The 24,117-nt window shown below is 41.0% G+C and overlaps 3 protein-coding genes across 3 annotated transcripts in view; 1 reads left to right on the top strand and 2 right to left on the bottom strand.

The window, feature by feature from the left end:
* Positions 1 to 1,141: 1,141 nt before the first annotated feature.
* On the bottom strand, positions 1,142 to 2,071 carry LOC115077310 (olfactory receptor 6F1-like). The gene has a single exon (XM_029579602.1). The coding sequence runs from the start codon at positions 2,069 to 2,071 to the stop codon at positions 1,142 to 1,144; it is 930 nt and encodes a 309-aa protein (XP_029435462.1).
* Positions 2,072 to 5,953: 3,882 nt separating this feature from the next.
* The window catches only part of LOC115077831 (olfactory receptor 5V1-like), a 284,159-nt gene continuing 265,995 nt past the window's right edge, over positions 5,954 to 24,117 (top strand). Inside the window, exon 1 of the mRNA XM_029580123.1 lies at positions 5,954 to 6,593. The gene's annotated coding sequence lies outside the window, so the exon portion shown is untranslated. The remainder of the gene's footprint in view (positions 6,594 to 24,117) is intronic.
* LOC115077309 (olfactory receptor 6-like) lies at positions 16,353 to 17,288 on the bottom strand. The gene has a single exon (XM_029579601.1). It carries the CDS (start codon positions 17,286 to 17,288, stop codon positions 16,353 to 16,355), a length of 936 nt encoding a protein of 311 aa, XP_029435461.1.

Below are 24,117 nucleotides of genomic sequence, written 5' to 3'. Positions count from 1 at the left end.
GGATTGGACCTATTCTTTGGGTTCATACCGAGTACTTGTGACCTGGATTGGCTACTATTAGAGAGAGGATGCTGGATTCGAGGGAGTTTGGTCTGACCCAGATTGGCACCTTTTATTGTCTCATGCAGTTATGGGATGGGAATGCATCATCCAACAGATCTAAGAAATGTTGTGATGCTGTGAAGGGCATGGGTATGGTTCCTTTGAGGTTTTTTCCAACTTTGTTTTAAAAAGCACTTGTGTTCTGGTTAAATCCATCCATCCATCTAAAACCACAACAACTCAGGTGCACATGGACTAACTGGGGTCAAATTCAGAGGAGACAGTGGAGCATGAGACTGGCACCTCCTTTATTGAAAATTATCTTGATCTGAGGCCCATTTTCTAAAGGTTCAAATTTGAAATCCACACCATACCAATGCATTGCCCTCACTTGCTTTTGAATATTGGAGTTTTCTTTATGAGCTTATTATAGATCCTCTGACCTTCAAATCGTAGATGAAAAGATTTTGTTCTATTTTCTATTGTTGACAGCCTTAGCAGGCGACATCAAAGCATGTTCCAGTACAACCAAGGAGCAACAAGAATATAGGGCAAAGTCAATGAACAATGCAAGAAATTCAATAACAAATCATTAAAAGTGTCTGCATGGAAGAGGAACAATCCATTTTTTTTTTTTTACAACAGAATAGAACAGCAGAAACAGCAACAATACTCAGACCAGGAACTCTGGGTCAAGAATGGTCAGGGGCAATACGCCTCCACTAGGGGCCAAAGGCCTCAGTGAATAGCCCTGTCTTATACAGTGGAGATAATATATCTGCATAGCAATTTATATCACATTTCAGACCCAGGCTTCACTTCAGGATGTAAAGATGCTAATGCACAATTACATGATGCTGTCTGACCAATCTAAAGATTTTTTTTTAAATCAAGGCTTTTATAATGGTTAGTAGTGTGAGGACTGCTGTACAATACTGCTATGTATGAAAAAATAATTTCCCAAAATGCTGCAGTTTCAATAATGCAGCATTAATTCTACTGACAAAAATACTTCAGTTAAACAAATCTAATTGGGTACCTGAAATGGCAGAGTTTATATAATAATAATGGCAATAGCATTATGATGAATGCGTTAAATTTAGGAACATATACTTCTGCTTAGCATCTTGCTAATAGCATCTTTTACTTCCTTGTTTCGTAGGTTATAGATCATGGGGTTCAAGAGTGGAGTGACCACACAGTAGAAAACAGACACCACTTTATCTAAATCATAGGAATAGTTTGCCTTGGGTCTCACATACATAAATATGATAGAGCCATAGAATATGCTGACCACAGTGAGGTGGGAAGCACAGGTATTGAAAGCCTTCTGCCTTCCCAGGGCAGAAGGGATTCTCAGTATGGTGGTGATGATGAACACGTAAGAGACCATTGTCTGGAGGAAAGAGCACAATATGACAACCCAGGAGAAAGTGAAGAATATCATTTCACTGATGTACGGATCTGTGCAAGACAGCTGCAAGACCGGTGACAAATCACAAAAGAAATGGTTAATGGTGTTTGGACCACAAAAGGACAAATATGTTGTGGAGATTGACAGAGGCAAAGGAGCCAAGAAACCACTGATCCAAGAACCGAGTGCCAGTTGCCTGCAAGTCCTGTTGGTCATGATGGCTGGGTAACGCAAGGGGTTACATATGGCTAAATAACGGTCATATGCCATAACAGCCAGAAGGACACATTCTGTTGTCCCCAAAGCAAAAAAGAAATAGAGCTGACAAATGCATCCCATGACAGAAATAGTTTCATGTTCCTCCAGGAAATTTTCCAGCATTTTGGGGACAGTGACTGTTGTGTACCAGATCTCCATGAAGGAGAAGTTGGATAAGAAGAGATACATGGGGGTATGGAGACGTGGCTCAGTCCTTACTGTGGCAATTATGACAATGTTCGCCATCACCGTTAATGTGTACATGCCCAGAAAAAGCACAAAGAGGGGCATTTCCATCTGGGCTGGGAATCCTACAAGAATAAAGACAGTCAACGTTGTTCTATTGAAGGTTGCCATCTTTTTTGTACAACTTGATCTGAGGAAATTAATGAAGAGTGTCCCTTTTTAATGTTGAACCATCAAGTGGACCAAATTACCACAGAGTTAATGACATCATCATTTGTTTTAATGCACAGGATTCATACTTTATAATAAACATCAATGACATCATCAGTAAGGAAATTTTCCTTCCTGGTTGTATTTTCCTTCCTGGTTGTACTTTCATTACTATTTTTACACATAGCACAACTTTAATAGTACAGACAGAGAAGTTTTAAATAGAAAATATCCAAACATGGGGGCCATAATCATCTCTTTGAAGAGCTGGGGCCAAGGCTAGACCATTTATCCCAGATGTGGTATTGGCAGAGTAAAGTAGCAGGTTTGATGGATGGACTAGATGGGCCATAAATCATTTTCTGCCATCATGTTTCTATGAGGGAATCATTGCTATTAATAATTAAATGTAAAGCTATTAAAATAAAAAAAAAACAAAACAGATGACAAAATCATTTCAAATAGTTAAAGAGGATTAGCACTTCTAAGAGATTAACATCCTGTCATCAGTTTTGGACAATATTCTGGTCCATTAGCAATTATAAGCCAAGTAGACTTGGGGATTTACTCTTCTAGAAATGAGCAGCAGGCAATTGATCTCCCCTTTAGGATCTATCGTGAACTTCCAACGCACCCGGATTGGATACTGTCAAAACTGGTATGCATTGGTCTGATCTAGCAGTGCACTTCATATGTTCTTATGTTTATCCAACCACTTGGATAGCTTGGAATAGCTTACAAAGCTGTATTATACCACTCATTGGGTGCTACAGTAAAATAAAATTAAAAACATAATTAATTAAACATTTAAAACTGTTTCTCATCTGTTTACGGAGACCCTTCTTTGTCTACCTGGGCTCATTATTAGGAGGTTAAATAATCATGCATGTTGTTTCCAAGATCTAATGAATTCTAGCTTATTAACCTATAATGGGCAATATGTGGTAGTAGGTGCATTGGCTATTTGGTCATTTGATGGTATGACCATGTATTTGCATTTATTTAGGTTAAAACAGCGAGTGCATTAAGAGTTTCAGATTACAGAAGTGCTTATCAATGTGGAGGCCACTGCACCAGAAGGATCTGACCTTCCAAGATAAAGGACATACAGATTAGACTTTGATATTCAGGCGGATAAATGCAACGGAAAGCCCACAGGTGCATGGGCTGTGCCTGGAGGAAAGGGGACAGCACTGGATTCACGGACAGCTGTTTATTTTTTCATATGATATGATAGATGGAAAAGTATCTATACATGTACATATAGAATAATAAGCGCATTAACATACAGCAATGTATATGATCTTTCCATTGCTACCCACTGTAAAAAGCAGCACTAACCAGATTTATCAAAATATCAACGTATCTGATAATTTTCTCTTTGAACTTATGTTTTCCCCTGATATATGGTATTTCATTTATTTCAGACACTTCTCTGGAATCAAAGGTGAACGCCTATTATAGCCATTATAATTATATGTTTTTTAAATTCCTTGCCCCATGGCCAACTTTTAAATGTCCATGTTATATTCAGTCTATTCATATGTTTAATCCTCTAACTCTTTATGGAGGATGAGAGCAGAACCTCAAAGAATTCTTCATGTTTTTAATAATAAGAGGTGACTCATGCTCTCCGAAAGAAACCCCTTCAGTTGGGTTTGCAAAACCACCTTATACTTATCCCTCTGTAACAGAAACGTGTTTGAGCGGTTGCTTTTACCTTTTCATGAGTAAACGAATCTCCAGCCAGCTCCTTCTAACCTGTCCAAAGCCAAGTCGGATTTCTCTCAGAGTCACCAGTCCATGCACTGGATTTACTTTTGGCCTCTACCTCCACCTTCCTCTCTCACTCCCTAAAATCTTTCATTCTGTGGTTTTATATGCCTGATATCAAAGGGGTTGGCATTCCATCCCAATCACTTCCCAGAACCCTGTCTCAGAGAGCTTTCCATCTTCCCTAATGAAACGCTTCCAGTTCAGAAGATTAGCCATGCTCCTCCCTGGGGCTGACTGGTTACACTCCCTATAACACCTCTGTTGTATTACAGTAATAATACACCTAGTTCTTTTTTTTTTTTTTGTATCAATTAAGATCGCCTACACCTTGGTTTATTAAAATATTTTAACTTCCAATAAAATCCCAATGCACTCTTGGAAATTCAAAAAATAAAACACAAACAGTAATGTGAGTTACCAAAGCTTGCCATTAATTAGTATTAATTTAGGGGACATCATACAAGGAACAATCTCATTTGTGTTTCAAAATTATTTGGCATAGACACACTGATGACTATTTCATGTTTTCTTTGGGATGATGATTATAACTGGAAGAAGTTTTTCTCTGGAGAATAATTTCTCATATGATGTCCCCTAAATGAACACTGGCTAGTGATATGTTTTGGAAATTCATATTACGGTTTGTGTTTAACTTCCATCAGGACCATACATTTGAATGACTAGAAAAGTTAAGAAACCATCAGTAATACTTACAAACTTCTATTTCTACAAGTGCTCCTTATATTCAATTTAATCAGTTGAAAACACAGAGGACTTAATAAGAAAAAACAGTGTTATAGTCATATATATATATATGTGAGCAGAATATGAATTGTTGCAAATAAATGCATTTCAGGGGATATTGATTAAATATGGAAAGTTCTGCTTTCAGAACTCATTACCCTGCCCTTCGCAGTACACTACAGTTCCCAATTAGATGAACACTAAAATTAATCTACAGCAGACAGTTGTATCAACCCTAAAATTGACCCTGGAGACCTGCACCTAATGCAGATGCTGATGATAATGCCTGGCTAATGGAGTACAGTGAGCTAACCTGTGATCCATGACTTGTACAGGTCAATGTCGGCCATCTTGGAATAAAGGCAAACAGTGCAACACAGCGGGGACTTGCATGGAGCATCACTGATATGCACAAAGGAGGAATACATATGGGGGGAGGGGAGAGTTTCTCTTTTAATCCTGTTTGGCTAGATATAATTTCTTCCTCCTGAGCATCTCCTTGCTTCTTCAAAATGTATTGTGTATGAAATGAAAAACCCCCCAAAAAGTTTCCTTCTTTTCTCTCTTTTTTGATCATCTTCCACGAACCAGAGACCTTCTTTGTGCAGTGCACTGCCAGTGAGCCACTATTTCCCCTTCCCCACAGACCATAGACAGTGAATGAGACAAAAGCCTTAGTTATATAATTTATTAGGTTGATGGAAGATGGGAGGGGTGTTCCTAATAAAATAAACATTAATATTGCCTATTCCATTTTTTTTTTTTTTACATGCATGGTAAACCGAGGGAGTGAAAAACAATACAAAAACCATGGCATCTGAAGCCAGTTCTACAGCAGGGATCACAATTCTTTCCTGTCCCAAAATGTGGTGATGACCTTGGAACTGATAGATGATTAGCATGTCTTCCTAAAGTGTGACGATAAACTCCTACTGACCAATACTTCCCATGCCCCTCCCAAATCCTTGCCCTCTGTGTTTTTAAACTGACGGTCTTGTAACTGCTTCTGCTGGCAAAATGTTCCATCATTCTACAACTCTGCAAAAAAAAAAAATCTCTTCCCCTGAAGGTGATAAAATGCAATATCTCTTAATGCTGGAAGGTAACATCATTTTAGGCTTCTTATTATTACAGCAAAATGATTGCATGTAAGATCCCCCATAGGTTTCACTCACATACATTTTTGATATATGGAAATGGGAAGTATGTCCCATTCTCTGAGCCAGGCCGGAGGAAGGCTCTAAAAGAATCAGATAGTAACCAGGGTGGGTGGAGAGGCCTGGGAGGCAGCAGCAGCAGAACAGGAAGTCACTAGCACCCGAACTCAGGTGCTAACCTGATCAGAGAGGAGGAGCCACAAGAAGGAAAAGGCTGGGAAAAGCAGACGGTGGAGGGAGAAGCTGAGCAAGGCTGTTCCGCTTCCAAAGGTAAAAGCAAGGCCTCTGTGGAGCTGTTGCTGTCTGGAGCCAAGGAGAACATAGGACTACTGGGGGAGGTGCAGGAACGGGGCAGCACTGAGCAAGCAAACTCAAGAGGAAGCTTTACAGCCTGAGTATCCTGTGAGTAGCTGGTGACAGTTCCACCCGAGCACACAGCTGTGCTGGGGGAAAGGAGAGCAAGGCCCTTTGAACTGAGCTTGGAGCCTTAATGTAGTATTTGGAGCCCTGGAGAGAGAGAAAAAAAAACCCTGTTGAACTTTTCTTGGCAGCAGCTGGGCTGGGGGGAAGGAGGGCAAGGTCCTGGGGACTGAAGTTTGAACCTGGTGCGGCGTCTGAGACTTTGGAGAAATATAACATTTTCCTTTGAACTATGTGGGAGCAGTTGGGCTCGCGGATGTTTTGTGGGGTCCTGTGGTGCATCAGAGCGGTGTTTATGACCTAAAACTGTGGCGATACAGTTAGATGTCCTAGGATACTGCAGCGGAAATCTGCCCCCTGGAGGTCTGGCTGCGAAGTGAACCAAGGTAAGAGAGAGGTGGAGCCTTACAATATATATATATAGTAATTTCTGAGATACTAAGCCTTAGGACAATCTTTCAGCATATGCTAGCCCCAGTGTCACAATGTTTTGCCTGGTAATCCTTCTTTGTATGTTTTCTAACATTTGGTTACCATGTTTTTGACGATGGGTACCCAGAACTCAATGTCATGCTCCACATGTGGTCTGAGAAATATCTTACACAGTAACATGTGATATGCATATTACATAGAGGAGTATAAACAATGAACACTTAACACAAGACCACTTATGCTTGCTGCATTTTGGCTTTGCCCGCTACCTGCAGCGTGAATGCTGCAGGTAACTGGTACCAGAGACACCTGACTGTGTGGCGGCCATCCCATTCTTTCTCATGGCGATGGCATCGTGGTGGAGTGTTGGGGGCAGCAGGAAGCTGGGGTTGGCTGAGGATTTGTCCGACAACGGGTGTGACGAGATCATCTGTATGTGACCCTGTGCCGGGGACCACCCAATTCGCTGAAAAGGACCACGTGATGACATCGTGGGGAAGGCAGGCCAGTGGGAGATTTATATCCAATCTGGGTCCCATGATACCACCTCTTCCTTCTCGGCTCTGAATGTGGTGATTCCCACACAGCACAATAGGCAGGACAATCAGTTGGTGAGTTTATTACTTCCTACCTTTGTTGCTCTGGGATTGAACAAGTCTGGGACGGGAGACGTAGGGCAACGGCAGATTATGGGAAGCGGGGAGGCGCCATTAAAGAAGCCAGTGGCTAGGGTCACACTTTGCTGTGGATGGCAAAAACGGTGTGTGTGTGTGTGTGTGTGTGTGTGGCCAGGAGATTGGGCCTTGACGTGTTCGCTGGCTGGAAGGCGAAGGGGCTCAGGTTGGCCTGCAGTACAGCAGCCTACATGAGACTGCTCCCGGGATGACCTGCCTCCGTACCTATTGTGGCTCATGGGAGGTAGCTATCTGGATAATCCGCTCGGGCAGATGCTCAAGTATATATTTCATGGCACCTACCTGAGAAACAAGCACAGTTAAGTGCAGAGGACACAGCACCCCAAATTAGATTTCCTTGTAGGGCATCCAATAAATGGCGGCAGCCATTTGCATCCAATCCAAATGTTGAGTTATAGTTGTTTCCTGTTGTTGGGATGATTTCATTCATGGATAAGGGAGGGGGGAGGAGCCCCCGGTGTTCAGCCTGCCCCAGTTTCTAGTTTGTTTTTTTAATTGATTCATATACCAGAGTCATTTTCCTGGTCCATATGCACAAGTATTAAAGGAAAATCTGTGTGAATTAGTTAATGCCATCTCCATTGACATAATATGGGCAGCCAGCACTGATGGTCCCCTCCCCTCAGCTCCTTACAGTCTTATGATATAATAATAACACACAAACAACCGTCTGGAATTCAAACAAGGCCGCAGCTTTATTGATACAATAACCACCAGAGCCAACTTAACACTCCAAATTCCCATCCCGGGGTCATCTACCACATCTCAGCACCATGACCCCTCCGCAGGCCACCAAACCTGCACAATCCAGCAGCATCCCGCCGCTAATCGGGACCCCCCCCCCCCACAGCCCCCAGCAAGGGGTCCTCAGCATGAGACTGAACCCAGTCACACGCAGCTGAAGCCAGAGACAAGAAAGCCCGCAGCCTAGCGGGTTCCTTGCTCTGAACCCCACCCCAACTGAGTCCTGGCTCTGGTCACTCCGCATAAACCCCCCCAAGCTGCGACAAACCAGCCCCATGACACCTAAAAAACAGGGGAGGGAGGGAGGGGGATCAGGCCGGCTGCTCGCATCAAAAAAGGGGCGGTCCCAATGGCTCCGCCCCCTTTTATATTCCATTCAAAAAAACCCAGTGACACAGCGAGGCCGACCAACCACAGCCCTCAGGTCAGCTGAGCCGGCCCCTCTGCATCACAGGCACATCATAACAGGGGAGGAGGGGGGGGAGGAGAGCAAGGACCTGCGTCCTGGCTCTCTCTCCCTCACTCCCTGCCCCTCCCCCACCCCTCCCTCCAGCATCTGACCGGAGGAGCCCGGCTGGCGCCCATATTATCATGGGCCCAGCGAGACAGGCTCCCCCCAGCCCTTCCAATGTCTTCCAGGAACTAGCTGCTTTCTCAGTGAACTAGTTTGCATGGTTTTATACCTCTTACAGAAATCCACTGTTTACACCTGGCATAAGCAGCTTGGAATCTCTCTACCCCTTGGGTTCCTGCCAGGAACTTGTGACCTGGATAGGCAAACTGTTGGAGACAGGATACTGGGCTTGATGGGACCTTTGCTCTCACCCAGAATGGCAAATCTTACCGGTATATTCTTAATAATTTTCCTAGTTATATTGAAAGGTAAGAATCCTTGCAAGCTTTTGTTGTCTCTGCAGAGAAATGAGCTCTTAGCCGACCTCTTTGCTCAGAGAAATTTAAAGCTGAAAATTAGTTACGTTTAAGCAGAATGTATAGTAAATTTTCATTGAAAACCTTTTTTACTGCATTATCTGTTTCCATGGTGTGAAATCTCAGAATAATGTTCCTAGTTTGATATAGAAATGTAAGCATTCTTGCCGGACTGTATTTAAGAAGCTGTGTATGTGAAAGGGCAGGGGATTCACTGTGCAAGGTGCACAGGTGACTGTACAGATCCATGAACTCCTAGCTGACCTCTTTGTTCAGAGAAGTTTGAAGCTGAATTTTATGCAGACCCTCTGTTTTACTGCATTTATCTGTTTGCATGGCTTAAATCTCTGAATAAGGTTCCTAGTGTCATAGAAAAATGTTAGCATCCTTGCTGGACTGTATTTAAGATGCTGTGTATATGAAAGGGCAGGGGATTCACTGTGCAGGCTGGAGGTCATGAACCAAGAATGACTTAATAAAATAACAAAATCAGGTGCACAGGTGGCTGTACAGAGCCATGAACTCCTAGCTGACCTCTTTGCTCAGAGAAGTTTGAAGCTGACTTTTATTTAAAATTAATCAGAATATATAGAGTGCTTTTATTGCAGACCTTCTGTTTTACTGTATTTATCTGTTTGCATGGTTTGAAATCTCTGAATAAGGTTCCTAGTGTCATAGAAAAATGTTAGCATCCTTGCTGGACTGTATTTAAGATGCTGTGTATCTGAAAGGGCAGGGGATTCTCTGTACAGGCTGGAGGTCATGAACCAAGAATGACTTAATAAAATAAAAACAGAAGCAGAAGCACAGCTGTCTGTACAGAGCCATGAACTCCTAGCTGACCTCTTTGATCTGAGAAGATTGTTAGGAGTCATGAACTTACTTAACCCAAATAATAACAAAATCAGGTGCACAGGTGACTATACAGAAACATGAACTCCTAGCTGACCTCTTTGATCAAATAGTTTGAAGCTGCCTTTTAGTTAGTTAACCAGAATATTTAGTGTTCTCTTATTGCAGACCCTTTGTTTTACTGCATTTATCTATTTGCATGGCTTAAAATCTCTGAATAATGTTCCTAGTGTCATAGAAAAATGTTAGCATCCTTGCTGGACTGTATTTAAGATGCTGTGTATCTGAAAGGGCAGGGGATTCTCTGTACAGGCTGGAGGTCATGAACCAAGAATGACTTAATAAAATAAAAACAGAAGCAGAAGCACAGCTGTCTGTACAGAGCCATGAACTCCTAGCTGACCTCTTTGATCTGAGAAGATTGTTAGGAGTCATGAACTTACTTAACCCAAATAATAACAAAATCAGGTGCACAGGTGACTATACAGAAACATGAACTCCTAGCTGACCTCTTTGATCAAATAGTTTGAAGCTGCCTTTTAGTTAGTTAACCAGAATATTTAGTGTTCTCTTATTGCAGACCCTTTGTTTTACTGCATTTATCTATTTGCATGACTTAAAATCTCTGAATAATGTTCCTAGTGTCATAGAAAAATGTTAGCATCCTTGCTGGACTGTATTTAAGATGCTGTGTATATGAAAGGGCAGGGGATTCACTGCAGGCTGGAGGTCATGAACCAAGAATGACTTAATAAAATAAAAACACATTCAGGTGCACAGGTGGCTGTACAGAGCCATGAACTCCTAGCTGACCTCTTTGCTCAGAGAAGTTTGAAGCTGAATTTTAGTTAAAGTTAATCAGAATATATAGAATGCTTATATTGCAGATCTCTTGTTTTACTGCATTTATCTGTTTGCATGGTGGGAAATCTCTGAATAATGTTCCTAGTTTTATATAAAAATGTAAGCATTATTGCTGGACTGTATTTAAGTTGCTATGTATATGAAGGTGCTGGTAATTGACATTGCATGCTGGAGGTCATGAAACAAGAATTATTTAATGAAAATAATTAGGTGCACAGGTGACTATACAGACCCATGAACTCCTAGCTGACCTCTTTGCTCTTGGAAGATTGTTAGAAGTCATGAACTTACTTAATCCAAATAATAACAAAATCAGGTGCACAGGTGACTATACAGAAACATGAACTCCTAGCTGACCTCTTTGATCAAATAGTTTGAAGCTGCCTTTTAGTTAGTTAACCAGAATATTTAGTGTTCTCTTATTGCAGACCCTTTGTTTTACTGCATTTATCTATTTGCATGGCTTAAAATCTCTGAATAATGTTCCTAGTGTCATAGAAAAATGTTAGCATCCTTGCTGGACTGTATTTAAGATGCTGTGTATCTGAAAGGGCAGGGGATTCACTGTGCAGGCTGGAGGTCATGAACCAAGAATGACTTAATAAAATAAAAACACATTCAGGTGCACAGGTGGCTGTACAGAAACATGAACTCCTAGCTGACCTCTTTGCTCAGAGAAGTTTGAAGCTGAATTTTAGTTAAAATTAAGCTGAAAATATAGTGCTTTTATTGCAGATCTCCTGTTTTACTGCATTTATCTGTTTGCATGGTGGGAAATCTCTGAATAATGTTCCTAGTTTTATATAAAAATGTAAGCATTATTGCTGGACTGTATTTAAGTTGCTATGTATATGAAGGTGCTGGTAATTGACATTGCATGCTGGAGGTCAAGAAACAAGAATTATTTAATGAAAATAATCAGGTGCACAGGTGGCTGTACAGAAACATGAACTCCTAGCTGACCTCTTTGCTCAGAGAAGTTTGAAGCTGAATTTTAGTTAAAATTAAGCTGAAAATATAGTGCTTTTATTGCAGATCTCCTGTTTTACTGCATTTATCTGTTTGCATGGTATAAAATCTCTGTATAATATTCCTAATTTTATGTAAGAATGAAAGCATCCTTGCTGGTCTGTATATGAGATGCTGTGTGTATATGAGAGGAAAGGATAAATGGTGCTGGTATTTCTTCTTGTTCATTTTCTTCTCCTGCCCCACTCTTTGGAGACTTCATTGTCTAAACTGCCTAGCATAATACATGGACTCCATCCCTAGGTGTTTCTTCTGAAATTGTTCCTCCAAGTACTTTGGTATTTAAATCAGATATTATTACTTAAGCTGTCTAACAACTTGTATATTGTTTACAAGTTGAATGTGTAAACTACCTAGAAGGGGAAACTACTTTTGTTCTGCATGGAAACTTAGATATTTGAGGATTGTAGGCTGCATGTTTTCCATATATAGTTGGTTTTAGAAAGAGAGTAATTTCACCAGACCTTTAACCAGATAAGAGTACGGCAAAGAGAGAAGTTTTTCTCTTAGAAAAGTTTTTTATTTTATTTAAGAGAATAAAGTTTAGTAAAAAGAATAATTTGTTGAAATCATAATTGATTATAAAACATTCCCATTTAAATGTATTTGTGGTAGAAAGCAACATCCAATATATAAAATCAAACTAACAATATCTTTGTATCAGTTCATAAACAGATGCTTGAAAGTATACACAAAATAAGAACCGGTTCTTGATACAGGAATATCAAGCAACATCTGACAAGTTTTGTAATTTTCTATAAACACTTTTGTTTCAGCTAATGAATATCTTAAATTAACTATTAAGACTTCATTCTTTGTGACTGATGTGTTTTTTAGAACTTTGGAGAGATTATAGAGGTTCAAAATTTTATAGGTAAATTTTACTTCTTCCTTTTTCTGTGTTAATATTCTTTTATCTATGCTCTTACATTCTTGTATGTCTTCTTTCACTTAATCTCTACTTCTGTTTTTTTCCTATTCTATTGTTCTAAATGAATGTCTTTAGTCTCTTGAACTCCCATGAAGTAGTTGCTTGAGGCGGAGCTAGACTACGCTGTTAACAACAATAGGAACATTTGCTTTACCCAGGGACTGGGTTCGAGGCTGTTAATGAGCACAGGCAGGAACCAGGACCTCTCTTGACATCCTAATAAAATAAACTAAAAAAGAGATTCTAACTCCAATTATCTTTTACAAACTAAGGCTTTCACCACTAGAGCGAGAGATTTGATGTCCGGAGTGAAGAAACTCACACAACAATGAGAATTGTGTAATATTCTCTCAATCTAGCTTGATGGACTCTCTGCCTGGGTAACATCATGCTAGGTTGAGAGAACAATGTACAAATCTCATTGTTGTGTGAGTTTCCTCACGCCGAAGGACATCAAATCTTCACCAGAGTGTACTGTTCTGTTCCTACGTCTCACTCTGCATATAAAAGTGGCCCCTAACCCTTACACTACTACCTAAATCTCACCTCAAGTTTACTAGGTGGGCCTTCTATAGAGATATAAATAGCTAACTACTACAAGGGTCTTGTAGATAGTCAGTCTGTCTCTCTCTCTCCCACAGACAGCCAACCTCTCCTGGGTGCCCACTATCAAGGAGGCACAAGGGACACACAATCAACCATAGCACCTCCTTGGCAGAGTGACCCCTAATTTTCAATATTGCATGGTGCCCCCAGGAGAGGTGCCTGGGCACAACACTTTTTTTTTTATCATCAGCCCATTAAGTGCACTTAATGTGGGTAAAACCTATTGGCAATTCAATAACATATATTGTAGCAATTTTCAAAAGCTGCAGAAAAGAGTTCCATGGGCCAACTTTAAATATAATTTCCAAATCATATCTAGTCAGCTCTTCTGACAGAATCGCTGTACTCTTATATTCTTCAAGACTCCAACATTGCTCTCTTAGGAGAGACATACAAGCTGTGCCCCCTGTGCAGGTTCTGCTTTCAAAATGAACATTATGCCTTAGTAGAAAATAGGCAAAATCCTTGCATTTAATTCCAATATTTATGCAACTGAGTATAGTTATCTGCCCATATCATTAAATATAATTTTGTGTAATAACTAGCTTACCATTCTTTTTCTGTAACTACTTCCATTTGTGACTATTGCACTGTTGATCTATATTTCTAAACATTTAATCAGATTTTACAAGGTAATTGCCTTCAAGAATTTTTTCTTTAAATTTCCCTTTTACAAAATCATTCATTCCTATGTTTAGCTTATTAATGTATTTGGTTTGGAATGGACAGATTCTTTATTATATAGCTGAATGATCAACAGGTTTCAAGTTTGTTATGCATTCTATGGTGGGTTACTACACATTACTGAATCATCCCCAAAGTGATCAAAGCTTAAGCATGAAAAGTGCATTTTTGATGTCTAAACTCACAAAATAGAAGAAAACGATAAATAGATAGATAGATGGTAAGGTTAAAAGCAAAGAATCACTATTAAGCATGACATAAATAATTAAAGCATGGTATCTCATCAACATGAAAAGGAGCAAGTGCTGCTCTCCACAATCAATATTTAAGTCACCACGGAGATGCAGGGGGACCCTGTGTCAAATAAATTCTGTACCTTTGAGCAATGGAGTTGCTGACTTGATGAATAAAAATATTTGCATACTTAAAATTTGGATGCCTTGGGACTGATTTAATCTTTCCTGCATCTCCGTGGTGACTTAAATAAATCTCATCAACATGACCATGTGCAGATGATGTGCATAACAAATAAAAGGTTTTATTTACAATTATTATTTTATATATTATTATAAATAAGGTTAATGGTTGTAAAAAGCACCAGCATGCTTAAAGTTATTTCATGGACAGATAATATAGTAGCATACATTACATGGTAAATTCAAAGCCAGCCCCTTGCCTGTTAAAGGCAGTTTCTTGCATGCAGCAATACCTGGAACACTCATGACCAGAAATTTTATTTGAGAAAAATATGCTTGCAACCCAAACTAGTAAAGTGACTTTGAAACAATGTTCTAGTGAAGTGGACTTGTGACTTCCCTCCCAAAAAGAAAGAAAAAAAATACAACTGGATTGTTAGTAGGAGAATAACATTGACAGGTTTGTGGAAGCAATTGACCAGTTACTCCTAATGCAAGCAATTCATCTTTTATTTTCCAAAATATAGGCAAAGTTATTTATGAAAGAAAAAATGTTGTTATACTATTCTTGTAAAAATGGTACATATGTGTCTTGACATATGTACCATCTGCTCTAGGAGTGTTACCTCCTAGAGCAGATGGGTTTATTTAGAGAGAGTAGATTCAGACATCAGAATTTCAGTGTATAGTGTTAAAAATTAATTCTGTTTTTTCACTGACCTAAGGACTGCTATGCTAGCAGTCTCTGAGGTATGTTAGCAGGTAAGATCTCACCTGGAGTACTATTTAGATCACTCTGCCAGCTTGTCCATGCAGATAAAAAGGACTTAACTAATGGCTCCTTCCTGAGGGTGACTGGAGGCACAACTGGAATCAGCCTGTCCTCCTCCTCCAAATGTGTCACCTCTTTTATGGATGCCACAGTCACCCATATCTCCAAGAGCATGTGGCTTCCCTATAGGATGTGAGAAAGACAAGAGGTGCAATGGGGCTTTTATGTGATTGCTCACTTCCCTGATATGATTAGGGTGATGGGTTGCACTCTTGTAGGTTTAGTGCCTTCCAGATAACAACAAGACTTCTATGATAATTGTAAGCATTATCAAAGTTTAAATATCAAGATATGTTGTGACTCTTGGATGCTGGCTATGAAAATGGTGGTCATATTTCTCTGCTACTTCCAAGATAAGCTCATGCTAAGACTGGATTGGATGTAAGACAACATGCAGGAGTGCATCCCACTTCTTATAGCAGCTTTATAGACATGTAAACTTAATTTTTTTAGATTATACCCCATATTGCTGATTCAGGGTGCAAAAAATACATTAAATATATATTATCTTTCAGATACACAATTTAGAGAATAAAGTGCATAAAAATGCTTTGCATCATATTTCATATCCACGATGCAGGAACCAGATTCCACTGCATGAATTCTAGATGCTATCAAGTCACTGTCAGGGCAGGCATTTTAGAATGGTCAGTTAAGAGTCAACTGTTTTACAATGACCTCATCATTTAGAAAGAGCTTCAGAATCAGCAAAACTGCTGAAATACCCCTCCCTGAACCACTGCAGAAAAGAGACCTTGAAAAGCAAAGAAATTTCAGATAGCAAAACTGTATTCAAAGGCATATAGTCTGATTCTAAATATTATATAAGGGGGCAATATGAGAACATGGTGATGATGATATTGGGTCTGGAACATATTTTACTTAGTAGTTTCTTTAATATTTTATTTGGCACACCGGTTTTCTCCTGTTCCTTTGAGATTCCAGCTCAAATGGAATTGTTATGAGGTGTAGGTGTTGTGCAATGGCAGGGGTAAGGTGGGGGTCCCCTTCTCCTCCAGGACTGTGAGCGCTGCCTCTGCAGTTTCCCCAGCCTTGGTCATCCTTGGGAGTGGAAGGCCTGATCCGGGCAATCAAACCCAGGTCCTCCAAATGGCAGCATGAAATGCCTGCTACTGAGCCACTGGGCCAGCCCTGTTCAGTATCTTTCTAATGGCCTTTTTCACTTCCTTGTTTCTTAAATTATAGATAATGGGATTCAAGAGCGGGATGACGGCACAGTAGAAAAGAGACACTACTTTATTGAACTCGGTGGACTCACTGGCCTTGGGTCTCACATACATAAACATAATGGAGGCATAGAATATGCTGACCACGGTGAGGTGGGAACCGCAGGTGTTGAAAGCCTTCTGCCTTCCCAGGGCAGAAGGGATTCTCAGTATGGTGATGATGATGAACACGTAAGATACTGTTATCTGAACAAAAGAGCACAAGATAATGACCCAGGCAAAATTGAAGAACATTATTTCAACAAGGTATGGATCCGTGCATGACAGTTTCAGAACTGGTGATAAATCACAGAAGAAATGGTTGATGGTGTTGGGCCCACAAAAGGACAAGTTCGTTGTATTGAACGGCAGTGGAAAAACACTCAGAAAGCCACCGATCCAGGAAGTGATGGCCAGTTGCCAGCTAGCTTTGCCAGTCATGATGGCAGGGTATCTCAAGGGGTTACATATGGCTAAATAACGATCATATGCCATAACGACTAGGAGGAAACACTCCGTTACCCCCAAGGAAAAAAAGAAATAGAGCTGACAGATGCATCCAATGAAGGAAATGGTTTCATCTTCTACTAGGAAGTTGTGCAGCATCTTGGGGACGGTGACAGAGATGAGCCAGATCTCCATGAAGCAGAAGTTGGAAAGGAAGAAGTACATGGGGGTTTGGAGGCGGGGCTCCACCTTTACTGTGCCAATAATGAGGAGGTTTGCTGACACTGTCAATGTATACATCCATAGAAATAGCACAGAGAGAGGCATCCGTGCCTGGGCTGGGAATCCTACGAGGATGAAGACCATCAATGATGTGCCATTGAAATTTCCCATATGTTTGTACCGCTTGACGGAAGAAATAAATATCATGATATTATTCTAGGTGAGAAAGACGGTGGTGTGGTGGTTTACTTTCCTTACTTTTTATCACACATAGCACAGGACGTTAATATTGTACCCAAGATTCTATGTTTAGGGAAAAGGTTGAGAGTGCTCCTTCCATAAATCTTATTCAAGTAGCGATACCCTGATGGAAGAAATTGACAAAGAGGGGCTTTTATTAACAGGAAACACCCAACTCTGGTTACTAATTAAGTATCTCTTAGAGATTAGAGGAAGTCTGAGGCTAAGCCAAGACCAACAAGGGCATTAATGGTAAAGCAATGAGCTATCCAAACAAGGAAGCAATTAAATATGGGAACTTTTGTTTTAAGTTGGGGGGAAAAAAATGTATACATAGTGAAATAGGGTTGGCATATCAATAGCATGAATATCTTATCAACTGGCTAATCAGATATCTTAGAATCTAATCAAATGTTTTTTCTAGCTTGCATTACCATTTTAAATCTGTCATTGGAAAATATTAAAATATACTTAAAAACAGTTTCTTAAACTTGCAAGCTGTTTCTTACATGTCACCTTAAACTCTCTCTTGATTACCAATGTTATCTATCAGTCATGTTCACTGAAGTAAACAGTGAATGATTGGCAGACAGCAATCACTGGATTTCCAGCACCATTCAATGTTCTCATTCCACACCGTGAGGTTTTGTGAAATTATTTTTGCTGCTAAAAGGGGGTATATAAAATTTGAAGCCAGTCAGTTTCCTCTGTTGTAGAATCCCTCAGACCCAGTTTCCAAAAGCAATGCCCACAAAAGCTGATCTGTTTTGCGATGTCCTGCACCTTTGGAGACAGATACTTATCAAGAAAACTCCCACAGCAGCCACAGACATATACAGGAGCTTGTCCTGCACCATGACTAATAGAACAGTAGTGTGACAGCTAGTTTAGTATATTATATTATCTGCTACACTTAGGCCTAGATTCATCAAATCATGATGTTTTTTATAGCAGGGGGTCCCACTGGCTATATGACGCATTCATTTGTGTCACGGTATCACCATCATTTTAAAGGGCCGCTGGCTCACCCACCCCCCCCCCCCCCCCAAAAAAAAAAAAGTGACCAAACGGGGAGGTTGAGTGGGGGTCAGTGCTGACCTCCATTTCAGCCTGGAACCACTGGCTGAGGCGGCCCCCAACTCCCCCCAAAACGGAAAAATAAGTGGAAACATGCAAGCGGCAGTGGCGCCCCCCCCCCCTTTAAAGGCTCAATCCACCCATCTCCTACCTCCCAGCTCCCTGAAGTCTCAAGCCCCCCTTCCTGAGCACCTCTTAACTTTGTCCTGGATCCTGTGTTGGGGCCAGGTCAGATCGGTGCCATTTTGGAAAATGGCACAGAGCATGGGTGCAGGGGTACAGCTGTCCCCAACGTGGAATCCAGGATAATGTAAGGGGGGGCTCTGGAGGGGGCCAGGGTTGGTGGGCTTGACACTTCAGGGGAGCTGGGAGGTTAGATTTGGGGGACTGCATGCATATTTGTACTTATTTTTCATTTTTGGGGGGATTCGGGGCCACCTCGTTTGGCAGCCCCAGGTTGAAACAGGGGTCATCACTGACCCTACTTAACCTCCGCGTTTGGCCACATTTTTTTTTTTTTTTTACAGTTTATTTAAATATGTGGCTGGAGTTTCAGGACCCGAATTAGGCTCCCAGGCTTCCAGCTGCACATCTTCTTTAGGAGGAGGTGGTGTTTTTATCACAGCTGACAACCTTCTTGGTCTGCTGCCATAAAAATATTAGCATCAAATTGTTTTATTAATAACCTTCTTTGCATGCATTTGTATTATTCACATATGCAAATTGTATACAGAAAAGGTCATTGTAATAGGGGAGGGTATCTGGGTGGGAAGATGGAAAATAACACGTATATCACGTGGTATTGCTGCAATATAATGTGCATTAGAGCTCCAACATGGCTTGATGAATGACCCAGTTAGAAGGAAGTTTTACAGTAGACCGCGAGTATGATCTTAGTGAGTGTGCATGCAACCCAGTGCAGCATACATTTATACCTGCTGGGGTGTGCATGAATGTTTCCCTCCCCAACTCTGCTCCCAGATTGCCTCTTTCTAGTGTACATAAAATTATGTGCAAAATCGCTTTTGAGTGTACCTTTATGTGCACAATGCTTCCCTCCCCCCAGGCATTGTACAAAAGCCCATATACATGTTTAAAAATGTTTTTTATGCATATTCATTCTGTTTGAAAATTCAGCCCAGACTAAGACTCCAGGTACATTCAGACTACTCAAGTTAACTGCTAAATTGAACATTGATGGAAGTAAGCCTCTGGAATCTCCAAGTTTTAGACACATCTGTCTTTTTTTTTCACCCTGATTTCAGGGAATTATAGTTAATGAAAAAAAAATTGCAGTTGCTGTATTAGTCCACTCAAATATGTAGAGATCAGGGTCAATGAACAAATTGTAGGAGAGATCTTCTAATTGGGTTAACTCAATGTATCTGTGATTAATACTAGAAAATTAGTCACAGAAATATTGAGTTCATCCAATAAAATGATTGTTTGTGTAACCTTATTTCGACATAGGTTATGGATAAAGTAGGGTGGACCCTGTGCTATTCTACTTGAATATATGAAGATACAGGAAGTCCTCAACTTACGACATTTCGAGTTACAACATTTCTAAATTGAAACCCATTATCCAAATTACAAGACTCCCAAGCATCTCCCAAGAAGCACACATTTCAGTACTGTCGACCATGAGGCCTGGCGAGGTTTCATCACTGGAAGGAATATCAGAGACTTCCTCTCCTCAAAACAGAGTCAGTGCAATGTTTTATATAGGCATGCCTTGGCACTTTCCTCATCAAAAATAAATAATGCTTTATAAAGTATCCCTGCTTTGTACAGCTCTATACATTATTAAATTCCAGGTTATATAAGAATATAAACCTAAGACGTGCTATACTGGATCAGACCAAAGATCTATCAAGCCCAGCATCCTATTTCCAACAGAGGTTAATCCAGGTCACCAGTACCTGGCAGGATCCCAAGGGGTAGAAAGATTCCAAGCTGCTAATCCCAAGAATAAATAGTGGATATCTGCAGCCTCCTCCAAGAACTTGTCCAAAACCTTTTCAATGCAGCTCCAGTAATATCTTTCACCACATCCTCTGGCAATGAATTCCAGAGCTTAATTATAGTTTGAATAAAACATTTTTTTTTAGTTTTAAATGTATTAACCAGTAGCTTTATTGTGTGTTCCCTGGTCCTTGTACTTTTTGAAAGAGTAAACAACTGATTAACATTTACTCGTTTCATTCCACTCATTATTTTATGGACCTCTATCATAGCTCCCCTCAGCCCTCTCTTCTCCAAGCTAAAGAGTCCTAACCTCTTTAGCCTTTCTTCATAGGGGAATTGTTCCATCCCCTTTATAATTTTGTTCATCCTTCTCTGTATCTTTTCTAATTCTGCTATATCTTTTTTAAGATGTGGTGACCAGAACTGCACACAATACTCAAGGTAAGGTCGGACCATGGAGCAATACAGAGGCATTATGATATTCTTTATTTTATTCTCCATTCCTTTCCTAATAATCCTGAGCATTCTATTTGCTTTCTTGGCTGTCGCTGCACACTGAGTTGAAGATTTTAATGTATTTTCAATGATGAGACTAGATCGTTTTCCTGAGTGTTGACTCCTAATGTGGAACTTTGCATTCTGTAGCCATAATTTGGATTACTCTTCCCTAAGTACATCACTTTGCATTTGTCCACATTAAATTTCATTTTCCATATGCATGCCCAATCTCCCAGTTTTGCAATGTCCTCTTGCAATTTCTCACAATTCTCTTGTGATTTAAGAACTTTGAGCAATTTTGTGTCATCGCCAAATTTGATCACCTCACTCATTGTTCTCATTTCCAGATCATTTATAAATATATTAAAAATCTGTGGTCCCAGAACAGATCCCTGGGGCACTCCACTATTCACCTTTCTCCATTGGGAAAATTTACCATTTAGCCCTACTCTCTGTTTTTGTTTGTCTTGGAGAAGATAGGGTATGGGGCCCTAGTGCTGGAACCAATCCCCTATTTATACCATCGTTCTCATGAGACATTTGGTTTTGACTTATGACATTTTGAAATAAGACACGGTTTATAGGAACCAATTGTGTCTTATGTCTGAGGACTTCCTGTAAAGTTAAAAAAACCCAAACCAATAAGGCAATACTTTTCTTCTTGGATTAACTTAATACATTTCATGATTAGCTTTCAGGAGCAAACACTTCCTACCTTAGGTCAAATGAGAAAGTTATTCCATTTGAACCTGAATAAGGCAGTGTCAGCTCAAGAAAGCTACTGAAGAAATATATTGTTGGTCCAATAAAAAGGTTTTGACTTATAGTATAATTTTCTGTTAACCTTTATTTCTGTACGTAGTTCATGAAGTAAACTCATTCAGGTTCTTACCCTTTGCAGTAGGGTTGCGTTCCTGGCTTTCTTGATTCCTCCTGTGGCAGGGAACCGGAGAATGAAGGCAGAGGCATTTTGATCCTCAACATTTGGTTTCCACCAGGTCCAGGAATCTATTCTGAAACAAGTAAAACGAGCAAGGGTTAGCAATCAGTTGTCAATGCCTCCCTCTGCCATTCTGTTTCTCCCTTGGGTTCTTTAATTTCTTATACACCCTTGGTTAGGGACTCAAAACACCAGAGGGAATGTGCTGGGGAGTTCTGAATCTACCCTCTCCCTGAGCCACCATCCTCAGGGACCAATTAAACCAACCATTACGTCTGCATGAATGACGACTTTGCAAGTACTAATAAGATGGGTTAATTCTTACTTTTAAACTGCTTCCATACTCTGCTTTCAGCAATGGTAGTCTGAAAGTGTTTTAGCTCTTGGGGTCCAGGTCCACTTTTTTTTTTGTATGGGGCATCCTTAACCTATCGTAGAACTAGTGTAATTGTGATCTATGGAATGAGCAGGGAAGGTGGGAACATGGATTTCGCCTGCCCTCAATAGCTTGACCAGCTTAGGATGAGCTAAGGTGAGATGGGGAACCTGATGCGTGGATGGGTGGGAGGGGATGTTTGGGGTAGGAAGCACCTTGAAACTCTTGGAAAGTGATGGGTCCTTTGGGAAGAGGGACCCTTCGTGCCACATTGGGGGAAGGGGTCTTTGGGTTACAAGGGAGACTCTTGTGCTACTGGGGGGCAGGGCTGTGTGACATCAGGCTACTGACAGCCCTTGAGGGAAGGGGTTATGGTTAAAATATCGGCACATGTGTTAGCCTGCTGATGCTTTCTGCAAACATTAACCACAACCTCAAAGTGTAATTAACGTTTTACAGTTAACACAAATTATTTTTCCCATATAAGTAGAATTTTTTTTTACATTAATGTTAAGGCAAGCACATGAGTTTTTTTTCATTAAAGCTTATTACTGATATTTTATGAAAGGCAGATTTTCAGAAGGCCATGCACGTAAAATCTGGCCTTTAAGCACGTGGCCGGGCCTAGCACGCACTGCGCTTATTTTCAAAAAGGCCCGGCCACGCGCATAAAGGCTGGTATGTGCATAAGTGTGGGCCTTTCTGAAAGGGGCAGGCCGGGGGGCGTTTTCTGGGTGGGGTGGTCCAGGGGCAGGGAGGAGCTAGAAGTGCCTGGTACAGCAGCCATTTGCCGCTGTGCCGGGGGAGCGCGCACCGACAGGATGCCGGCACACGCAACTTGCTCCTGCTCCTTTGCAGGAGCAAAAGGTTAGTTAAAAAAATTAGGGTAGTTAGGATAGGGATGGGGGAGGGCTCCTTAATTGGAGCAGTCTGGGAGGAAACTGTGGAAGGCCCCGATGCGTCACTGCGCGTATTTGCAAATTTATACCCCCCCCTTGCGCACACCGACCCAAAATTTTATAACATGCGCGCGCCAGGAGCCATAGGAAAGCCTGCTTCCCTCCCTCCCCTCTCCATTCCTCTCAGCCTAGACTTAAAGTGTGAGAGGAAGGTTTGCCGCCTCCTTCTCTTTGCTGGCTCTGAGGGAAGGACTGTGCCAGTCACACTGGTAAAGATATACAATTAATTTACTTTTATGTCAGGGCAAATGTTGGAAAGACACTCTGACTACTTATGTGTCCATCTAGAACAGTAGTTCCCAACCCTGTCCTGGGGACCCCCCAGCCAGTTGGGTTTTCAGGATATCCACAATGAACATGCATGAGAGAAAATTTGCATGTTATGGAGACAGTGCATGCAAATTTTCTTATTCATATTCATTGTGGATATCCTGAAAACCTGACTGGCTGGGGGGTCCCCAGGACAGGGTTGGAAACCACTGGTCTAGAAGAAGCAGCCCAGCCCTGCCCACAAACATAGGAATTAAAAACAATTACAAATTGCCACTCATTTTGACCAAAGAAGGAGGGGAGGTTGGTCTTCTGTACCTTCTCAGGGCTGGATGAAAAGATGGATCCTTGGGTCAGACCAAGGATCCATCAAGCCCAGCATCCTGATTCCAACAGAGGCCAAACCAGGCCACAAGAACCTGGCACGTACCCAAACACTAATAAGATCCCATGCTACTGATGCAATTAATAGCAGTAGCTAGCTATTCCCTAAGTAAACTTGATTAATAGCCGTTAATGGACTTCTCCTCCAAGAACTTAGCAATGGTTACATGGAATAGACTTAGTTTTTGGGTACTTGCCAGGTTCTTATGGCCTGGATTGGCCACTGTTGGAAACAGGATGCTGGGCTTGATGGACCCTTGGTCTGACCCAGTATGGCATTTTCTTATG

Source organism: Rhinatrema bivittatum, chromosome 16 (assembly GCF_901001135.1).
Source record: "Rhinatrema bivittatum chromosome 16, aRhiBiv1.1, whole genome shotgun sequence".
Taxonomy (NCBI): Eukaryota; Metazoa; Chordata; class Amphibia; order Gymnophiona; family Rhinatrematidae; genus Rhinatrema; species Rhinatrema bivittatum.
Note: the sequence above shows the minus strand (reverse complement) of the source record. Positions and strands in the feature narration are given on the sequence as shown.

Excerpts from the sequence above, each read along its gene's own strand:
- LOC115077310 (XM_029579602.1), bottom strand. The coding sequence starts at position 2,071 with ATGGCAACCTTCAATAGAACAACGTTGACTGTCTTTATTCTTGTAGGA.
- LOC115077309 (XM_029579601.1), bottom strand. The coding sequence starts at position 17,288 with ATGGGAAATTTCAATGGCACATCATTGATGGTCTTCATCCTCGTAGGA.